We start from the raw sequence: 9,656 nt of genomic DNA on the forward strand, positions 1-9,656 counted from the left end.
CGAACGTGAACCTTCATAAAATCAGGTCGCCGTGTCACTGGCGTTTAAACCAGGCTGAAGCTGAGACGCTCAGGAAAAGCTCCAGAGCGTTCCTCTGAGTTATGTTCGGCTGAAGGTTTTCAATTCAATTTTATTTATACAGCACCAAATCACAACAACAGTCACCTCAAGGTGCTTTATATTGTAAGGTAGACCCCACAATAATACATGCAGAGAAAAACCCAACAATCATATGACCCCTATGAGCAGCACTTTGGCGACAGTAGGAAGGAAAAACTCCCTTTTAACAGGAAGAAACCTCCAACAGAACCAGGCTCAGGGAGGGGCGGGGCCATCTGCTGTGATTGGTTGGGGTGAGAGAAGGAAGACAGGATGAAGACATGCTGTGTTTGTTGCCGTTAATGCGTTCCTGAAACTTTCTCGTGTAAACAGGGTGATCCTCCATCAGCTCATCCACTCTGATCACTTCTTGTTCCTTCACACAGAGTGGAGAAGTTCCTGTTTAAAGAAAAGCGCCACTGGGGTTCACACACGGCCCAAAGTCGAGCAGACCGCAGATCACATGACCTGTCAGGTGATCAGGAGCACAGACAGAGGTCACAGCTCGACGACGGATGTCTAAAGTCACACGAGGTCAGACCTACCAGCTGTAACCACCCATCATACTCAAGAACACCTGTGCAGGAGGGTTGAACACCAGCTTTCTGATTGGTACATGAGCCACCTGAGTTGCAGCTGCACCCACCGGTCTGAACATGCCCCTTCACAACAGTAACGACAGCAGATTGGTGGTTGGTGTCTGAACCCCCGTTGGCAGGCTGCCGGCAGGTGGTTCATCATCGTGACAGCTCAGACTGAGCCCCCCTCACAGATCTGATCGCCGATCAGCTGATTTTCCAGTGCACTCAGCTCCACATCTGCAATCAGTTTCCAGCTCGGCGCTGTGACATCATCCAAAGCGAAGCAATAAATTTGCGGGTCGCCCCCCGCCCCCTCCCAGCCCCTCACTACTGACATTCCACCATATTAATCTTTAACCGCTGCCAGATGGACAGGAAGCAGCAGAGTGGGCTGAAGCACGGCCTCGTGGGTACGTTTGTTCAGGATGAGCTGCTTGCTTCATCACCATGGCGACGGCACACGGAGAGCATGATGTCAGAGGATGTTTGAGCTGCAGTTTGGCTTCAGTAGTCCAGAACCGCCAGAACCACGTCAGTCTGCTTCCTGCAGACATCACCAACGTAACAACGAGCTTTCACGCCGTAGGACGTTTCTCTCAGAGCGACTTTGACCAAAAACAACCGCACGCACATACAAATAAACACACTATGTATGTTATAAATTGACTGTACAGAAAAATTAATATTAAATCAACTTTGCTAAAATTATGTTGAACTGTAGTCTACTCTGGTCCCGTCCCCAGGCTAAACCCCCCAAAACGTGACCATCCAGAGTTGGGACCAGGAAGCAATTAAAAACCAGCAACAACAGTAAAGTTACAGCGGGATACAAATAACATCAGGCTGATCCTGCCACGATTTGCTCCCCCGGTTCAAATCACAGACAAACAGGATCCCACAGCTGTTTATGTTTTTGAACACATTTTCACAGAGAGGCTTTTTTTGATTTGATAGCAATGTTGAACATTATTACACAGGAAAAAACAACTGCATGTAAAATAACGACACCGTGACGCCTCTGCCTTTGTAAATGGAGGGACAGTAACTGCTGTAAAACCTGCAGACAGTCAGATTAACAGTATTTCGTCTCTATCTGCCATTCTGCAATTCATCTCATGTAAACAATAACGTGGCCACAGCGTGACGTGGAAAAAGCCACATACCTTTGACGCTGCGTGACGAACTCTGTATTCCTCGTCCACACGTAAACGCAAAAAAAGGAGTTTTAAAAATCTCCGTTTTCAGTGATTCGAAACGCCGTTTACGTGGACGAAACAGCTGCGTTTTCAAAAATACCCGTGTAGGTGCGGACGCAGCGTAAAAGAGTTAGTAGTTTATTTTATTACCTGTAATTTATTGCAGTTTACTTGTATTTGCTTAATTGTTTACTAAATGTTTGAGGTGTGAAGTAAACTGCAATGGAGCAAAATATGGGCGCGTGGTTGGAGGATGTGGTTGTGCGTGCGCGCCGGGGGGCAGCATTCTTCTTGTAAAACAAAGGGGGGCCTAGCGAAAAAGTTTGGGAACCACTGGCTTAAACGGTGCGTAAAGAATGGAGAACAAACTTTGTCCAAAAACCTCTCGTGTTTTTATTTTTAGCAGTCTCTTTTTTTCTGCAAAATGAAAACCAAGTTAGCCTTTTCTGTTGATACAACACCTCCTTTGGTTGGAAGCGGTGCTTAAACAATGGAAAACACAAACTTTGTCCAAAAACCTCTCGTGTTTTTATTTTTAGCAGTCTCTTTTTTTCTGCAAAATGAAAACCAAGTTAGCCTTTTCTGTTGATACAACACCTCCTTTGGTTGGAAGCGGTGCTTAAACAATGGAAAACACAAACTTTGTCCTAAAACCTCTCATATCTGGCTGGCCTCGTTATCAGCCGGCAGCCATTAGCATTAATGCGTCAGCAAACAGTGACGCGGTGGAATCAGCGAGTGCTGCAAAGAGCTCACGCTGAGAGCACTCGTTAGGGTTCACTTTGGTCTCCAGTGAGACTTACAAACTAGTTCCACTCTCGGCTCCTATTAGCCCGTTAGCTGCGAGGAGCTAGGAGCTCGCCCCCTTGGTGGACTGGGATAGAGGGTAGAGTGGTCGTGATTGGGAGGTCGAGGTTTCAAATCAACTGAACGGCTACCCTGAGGAACCCCTGAGCGAGGTACCGTCCCCACACACTGCTCCTCATGCGCTGCACTGGTGGCTGCCCACTGCTTCACTGGCTGAATGGGTTAAATGCAGAGGAATTTCCCTATGGGGACTAACACATACACATTATTATTATTATTAATGAGGGCAGGGCTGATGAGCTGAAGCAAGAGGTTAATCAGCTGGAGGGCTCTTCAGTCCCAGGAGCTTCTCTGCAAACTCTCAGGGCTCATCTGCACCAAAGGACCGACGCCTCTGCTCACAGGAAACTTTGAACCCATGTCTCCAACTTGTCAACTGGAGTCCAGACTGGCGCTAACTGGATGATTATTCTGCCTGCTGCTGACCGGGAACCACAGGAAGCCGTTTATGGGTTTTTATCTCAGTGAAGCCTTTCAGTGTAATCGTCCTGTTGGCTGTGCTGACAGAGACGTGCGTGGCGTTTTAACGCACAGATTATCCAGAAGCTTCCAGACACACTGTAGCCTGCAGAAGACTTATTTCCCCACCGCAGAGCTCCTGGAGTCAAACTGCAGCTCACCTGCAGCTCACACTCCTCTGAGGCTGATTCGCTGCTGTCTGATGCCGTGCCTAATAAAGAGGCTGAGCTGTACTCAGAGCAGCTTGTCTCATAGTGTTTCATTAGGGAGACAAAAGGCAGACACAAGGTAAAATTAGCCTCAGTGTGTTTGGCAGGAAATACCTACAGATCTGATAGGCGTCCGCGGCGGCCTTATAAGGCGGCAGGTTGTGACCTCTGTTAATGAATGTGCTGTCGGGAGGTTTGCTGGCTCTGTGGGAACCGGAGAGGGAAGCTGCCTGAGGCTGTTTGTTCGAGCTCTCGGCGGGTTTACACACTGATACACCTCCGCAGATAGAAGACGCTCGATTTATGACTCCATCGCTAAACTGTGGCTGAGCCGAAGGCACCACGTCTCAGGTCCCGTGCTCCCCCTCAGCTCACCCGACAGACTTTCACTCCCACAAACTCCCAGCCTCTCTGAATTATCCATCACACGCGAGTCCCAGCCTCGCCTCCTGCTCCTGCTCTGTGTGCGAACGGCTTCACGGACGCTTGAAGTCCTCGCTTTGTACTGGAGAAACTATGCTGTTATAGTTTGAAAGCAGAAATGATGAAAAGACGATCAAAGACAGCGAGCGACGCAGGAAGGTTAGAGCGCTTTGTGGATGACTACAAAAGTCAGGGCCTGCAGGCAGCTCGTCTGCACGTCTGCACCTCAGCCCGGCCGAGGCCGTGATCTCCGCTCACGGATCTCAGCTGGAGAACGGGCCGAAGCTCCGAGTGCAGGAATTTTTCTGCAGGTGTATCTGCACGGCGGCTGGGACACGAAACCCAGGTTAGAGTGTCACGAGGAAAAAACAGCCAGATGTGGGTCTACGGCGGCAAGCTGTAGCGGTTTTTCAAAATAAAAGCCCTGTGCTCCATGCAGGACTTCAGAGGCTAAAGAGAATCTGGTCAAAACCATAAAATCATCCACATACGCAGCTTACTGAAACACAGCTTTCAGCACCAGCATCCGTACTGCCAGCTGCTGTCAGTTTATCTACACTGCAGGACGATGCTTTACTGCAGTACCGAGTCAGAATCCTTCTGTTTAGACTCTGAGGGCTCCGGCATTAAACCTGAACGCAGGTCTGATCATCTCTGACAGGAAATGACTTAACAACAGGTGTGTGTCTGCAGCTCCTCTGGCAAACCTGCCACAGCATCGCGGTCGATTCAGCTCGAGTTTCTGCCTCTGCTGCAGAGGAGGGGAGGGGGAGGGGGTAGAGGATCGCACACGCACACATCGTTTCTGTGTGTGTGTGCGTGCGTGCGTGCGCGTGTGTGTGTGTGTGTGCGTGCGTGTGTGCGTGTGTGTGTGTGTGCGTGTGTGTTCCTCTGAGCATGTATTCATATCTTTGTGAGGACCTGTCCCCGCGAGTTTGGAGCATGTTAGTGACAGGGTTAAGGTGGTTTGGGGTAAACGGGCAGTTACACGTCCCTACAAGTTATGAATACCTGACGTGTAGGGATGGGTATTGATAAGATTTTCACGATTCGATTCCATTTTCAATTCTGTTTATCGATTCTTTTTAAAAAGGAGAACACTAAGGTCGATAAGCTCAGAACTTTGTTTTATATCTTCTCTTTGAACAAGATAGAAATTTAGGAGTAACATGGCCTTACAAACCCAGCAGTGAGATCTTAAGAGATCCAGCCTGCGGCTCTTCAATGGGGTGTCACAGGGTCCCCAGGAAAAAACATTGTAAATGTAAAATAATAAAATAAATATTCTTCTGTAGCAATAACAAAGTATAACATAAATTATTCTGCAGCAATTACACAAGAATATCCAGTAATGTCCCTGCCTACAATTAAACACATTCACTTACTGAAAATCATCTGCTGTGGCAAACGGGTGCAAGCCTTTGACCACAAACTGAGTCACTGCTCGGTGACGTTCGTCTATCCTGCCTGAAAGGAGACGCTACCGGCAGACTGCAGCGAGAACTGCCAGCATCTGAGCCAGACTCTGTCTGTCTCTCTCATCATGGTCACTAAATGCACAGTAATGGCAGGTTTGTAATAAGGCAGATCGCGCTAACATAATATGTTAGTTGATTATTTACCTGCCGCATTAACGGGAGAGGACGTGCAAACGTTACCGCTGCTGCTGGGTTGAGATTCACGAGTCCAGAATTAAAAACACGACATTCATTTAAGGTCAGGTGTTTCGTGAGCAAATGCTTTTGCATATTCGTAGTGTTTCCTCCCTTCAATGAAATCTCTACTTTGCAAGTATTGCAAGTTGCCCTGTTGTCATCCGTTCTCGTAAAGTGTAACCAAACTTTTGAGCGTTTGAGCCGCCGTGTTTCCTGCCAGGTAAATGACGCTCCGCAACGTGGTGACGTCATTCGGGGCGACTGGAATCGATAAGGGAATCGTTTGCAAAAATGGCAAACGATTCCTAGGAACTGAAACAGTGGGAACCGGTTCTCTACAAGAACCGGTCTTCGATACCCATCCCTACCAACGTGTGTGTGTTTGTGTAGCAGCAGGGTGATGCTGTGCACAGATAAAGGTTTCCGATTGGACAGACCGGTGCGATCTACCTGGTGCCTGCTGGTTTTTCTGGACTAACACAAGATGTTGACAAAGCTGATTTCTAGATAATTTTTGCTGCGAGGAAAACAGCGTGGTGTGGACGTCGCATAACGTCAGTTGCGAGAATCAAAGAGAAAGCACGCCACCGAAGCTCGCCACATGCTGAAAATGCCACGTCCAGGTGAGCAGCTCTCTGATTTGCTCGAGCGTGTTTGTTCACATTCAATTTTAGTTAAAACTCTGATTTGATTCAGATGACCTTAACGTACAGGTGTCATGAAGGGGGCGTCACCTACAGAGACCAGTTTGGAAGCACGTTTATTTGGCGGCCGGTCGCGGACTCACCTCGCCCGTTATCCTGGATTTTGGAGAGGATCTGGGAGTAGGTCACGGACTCCTCCATGAACACGCTTTCCTCGACGCTGATGTTGATGTTGCTCAGCTCCATGTACAGACCCTCGATGGCGAAGTAGCACGGCCGGTCATCCTTCTTGTTGTCGCTGAAGACAACCATCACCTGTTCCCGCCACCCAAAATGCTCGCAGATCCGCACTGCGAACCGCCCAAGCTTCTTGTGCGTTGGCCCCGTGTTGGTGATGGACAGGTACGTTCCGCTGGAAAATGCCACGGCCGGGGCGCCTGCCGTCACCATGGGGACGCTCCAGTGGGTGGTGAAGAGGCCGACGGGGGAGGAGCTGTAGGAGCAGCCGGGCCCGATGAACACCCACGGGTTGTAGGCGAGTTTCAGGTCCACCGCCATGAGCGGGGCGACGGACTCGGAGCACATCCCATCCTTGTCCTGGCTGTTCTTGAAGAAGTACACAAGGTGATGGTTGGGGAGGAGCGTGGGGTCGGCGTTGATGTTTCTGACGGCCCGGTCCACGGCAGGGCCGATGCGAGGCCACGCCCACGGGTATCTGGTGTTGTTTTCTGGTAAAATGACAGCCAGTGTGATGTTCTGGAGGCGTTCGTGGTCATGCTGGGTTTGACCCAGGCCGTAAGTTCGGGCCTCCGCTGGCAGGCTGAGCAGAACCGGCAGAGCCAGCAGGAGGGTGGCGCCTTCCTTCCAGCGGGCCATCCTCCACCCACAGGTGGTCCACGTCCACCGCAGCTGGGTAACCGAGCGCCGCGAGCTGCAGAGACACAACAGAGGCATTAGCCAGGCCTGAGGTGTGAAACTCGCTGTAAGCAAAGCCTAATCACATGCTGAGCACAGCGCGAGCTGCCGCCACGCCTCACCTCACTCCAACAATCTGCTCCGTCAGTCCTTAAAGGCCTCGCCGAGGCGGGGGAGACAAACTCCCTGAAGCGTTCCTGGAAGACCGTCCACCCTCTAAACAAACAAGATGAAGCCGCCGTGATGTCAGACAAATACGCGCCATCGGTCGGCCTCATGAGCGCCAGACCTGCCTGTGCTAAAGTGAGACCGCCATTGAAGCTTCATACCATAATTTATTTATACAGCACTTTAAAAACAACACATGGCTGACCAGCAGAAATAATAAAAATACAATAAATAAATAACAATAACAGTGTCAGTTACCCACTGAGTCAAAGGCCAGTGAATAAAAATGAGTTTTGCACTGATGTGCAGAGGAGGCTTCGGGGCCACAGCAGCGGACGCACGTTTCAGCCGTGATTTAGGGGCTGAGACCGTCCACTGCAGGAAAACACGCTCCTCGTCACGCCTCGTTCACACACACACACTAACACAGACTGGGGCAGCCAGGTTTCGAACCACCAACCTTCTGATCAGTGGATGCTGAACCTCCTGAGCCACAGCCGCCCCTAAAACAACCTGAACGTGGAGCAGCTCAGGGCGTCAGACACACTGTGGATGGGGGTGGATGTGGGTGATGGGTTCGTGCTTGTCTCCCAGTGCAGCTTTCAGCACAGAGGCAGGCTCAGAGGTGCCACTCTGCCACGCCAGTTGCTCATCCTGCATCTGTGACCGTGTGCACACGGGATCACCTGCGGGCACGTTGGCACTAACGGGCTTCCATACACGCCGTGCCTGAAAGCGTCTGCGCCCGCGGACCGCAGCTGTCCGTCCTCGGGCTTCCTGAACTTTGCCCCCGGAGGAAAAGTGTGTCTCCAAACTTTAACGCTGTAAAAACACGTTCAGAGATAAAAACACGGAACTTCAGCACACTTACATTCAGCGCGTTCACGTGCGCGCAGATCAGCTGTAAATCCTCCAAGTCCGCTCAGGTCACAGGCACGAGCCCTCCGGAGTGTCAGCCCGAGCCCACTCAGCTCCCACTGCCACACAGCGGCGGAGCAGCCGGACCGACCACAGCCTTCAGGGCGGAGAGCCGGGGAGGAGCGGGGGAGGAGCGGGGGGAGGAACCAGACCAGGGCTGCACAGCAGAGGCAAACAGCCTCTACAGCCCAGCGGCGCTGTCACTGCGCCCTCTGGTGGCCGCCTGCAGTTCCTCTGGTGTCCAGCAGAGGCAGCAGAGCGTCAGTCTCCACAGACGCCCATGTTATCAGAATCAGATCATTTATGAGGAAATGATGTGTTTACAGTCGCTCCAAGACAATGAGAGCAACAGATTGAACCAGTGAAATAATGTATTATACAGTTACAAACATAAGAAATCGCTCAATTATAAACATCCAGAGTATTACAGAGGTGAAATATATATGATTGACATTTTAATTTTTTTAAACGAACTTTATTTAGAACAATAACAATGACAATCTCAAAGAGACAAGCGACATATTGAATCATTCAGAACAGAATCCCACCTCCTTTTTCTTTTCTCCCAATCAGAGGAATACACATCACTGCCACAGTTGGTACACCACGATGAAATCGACAATAACTGAAAGTAAACACACATACACACACAGACATATATATGTATACATGTCTGTGTGTATAAATGTGTACGTATGCATATACACACGCATCTACATAATAATAATAATATAAAAAGATGAATAACCAATACAAAAATAACTAAATAACAATAAAAAAGAATGAAAAACAAGGAACAGAAATAAAGGAGACAAGGGGATCACAAACTCTCTACAAGTGAGGTTCCATAAACAAGACACATAACTTAAATAAGGGGCTAAGAGAAATCAAACTCTTCTAAAAAACTATGCAGTTTGATTGCTCGGAGCTTATTTATTAGCTTAAGAGATTTACAGGAGTTAGTTTTTAAGAGCAGGCCATGAAGGGGGGATTTAGCATATCGGCATTTATGAATGTAATGCTTTGTTATAATAATGATATATGATTGACCTGTGAATTTCACTGTGTGCTGTGCGTTAGATGGAGCTGTACAGAAATCCACAGACAGTGGTGCATTATGGGTAATCTCAGTCTCTCACTGAACGTGCTCCTGTGACTGGCCAGCACGTCATTGAGTGGGTGGGCGGTATTATCCAGCATCGTCCTTATCTTGGACAAACATCCACCTCTCTGACACCACCCTAATAGGGTCCAGCTTTGAGGTAGAGCAGGTCACCTACTGATCAGAAGGTTGGTGGTTCAATCCCTGCATGCTAAGTATCCTAACCTCCGATGCATCCATCAGAGTATGAATGTGTCTGCATGTAGTCAGAAAGCACCAAGTATAGAGACGGTGAATGGTGCACGTTGTACAGAGTGCTTTGAGTACTCTGGAGTAGAAAAGTGCTGTATAAGAATCAGTCCACTTAGTATTTAACACCAGTGTCCACATCTCTTCTTCGCCAGTTTGTCAGCTAACTTG

The 9,656-nt window shown here is 49.2% G+C and overlaps 1 protein-coding gene across 3 annotated transcripts in view; it reads right to left on the bottom strand.

Annotated features, from left to right (window-relative positions):
• LOC101472037 (atrial natriuretic peptide receptor 1) overlaps window positions 1-8,224 on the bottom strand; it is a 61,201-nt gene extending 52,977 nt beyond the window's left edge. The window contains exons 1-3 of one of the 3 annotated variants that reach the window (XM_004572142.4): window positions 8,088-8,224; window positions 7,171-7,264; window positions 6,277-7,064 (exon numbers count right to left, since the gene is read on the bottom strand). In XM_004572142.4, coding sequence (XP_004572199.1) covers window positions 6,277-7,009 — 733 coding nt within the window. In that variant the 5' untranslated portion in view covers window positions 7,010-7,064; window positions 7,171-7,264; window positions 8,088-8,224. Of the gene's footprint in view, window positions 1-6,276; window positions 7,116-7,170; window positions 7,265-7,676; window positions 8,045-8,087 lie in introns of those variants that run through there. The other 2 variants (XM_012924992.5, XM_076886641.1) reach the window with 2 other exon arrangements.
• Between the last annotated feature and the right edge of the window lie 1,432 nt (window positions 8,225-9,656).

Source organism: Maylandia zebra, linkage group LG1 (genome assembly GCF_041146795.1).
Source record: "Maylandia zebra isolate NMK-2024a linkage group LG1, Mzebra_GT3a, whole genome shotgun sequence".
Lineage (NCBI taxonomy): Eukaryota > Metazoa > Chordata > Actinopteri > Cichliformes > Cichlidae > Maylandia > Maylandia zebra.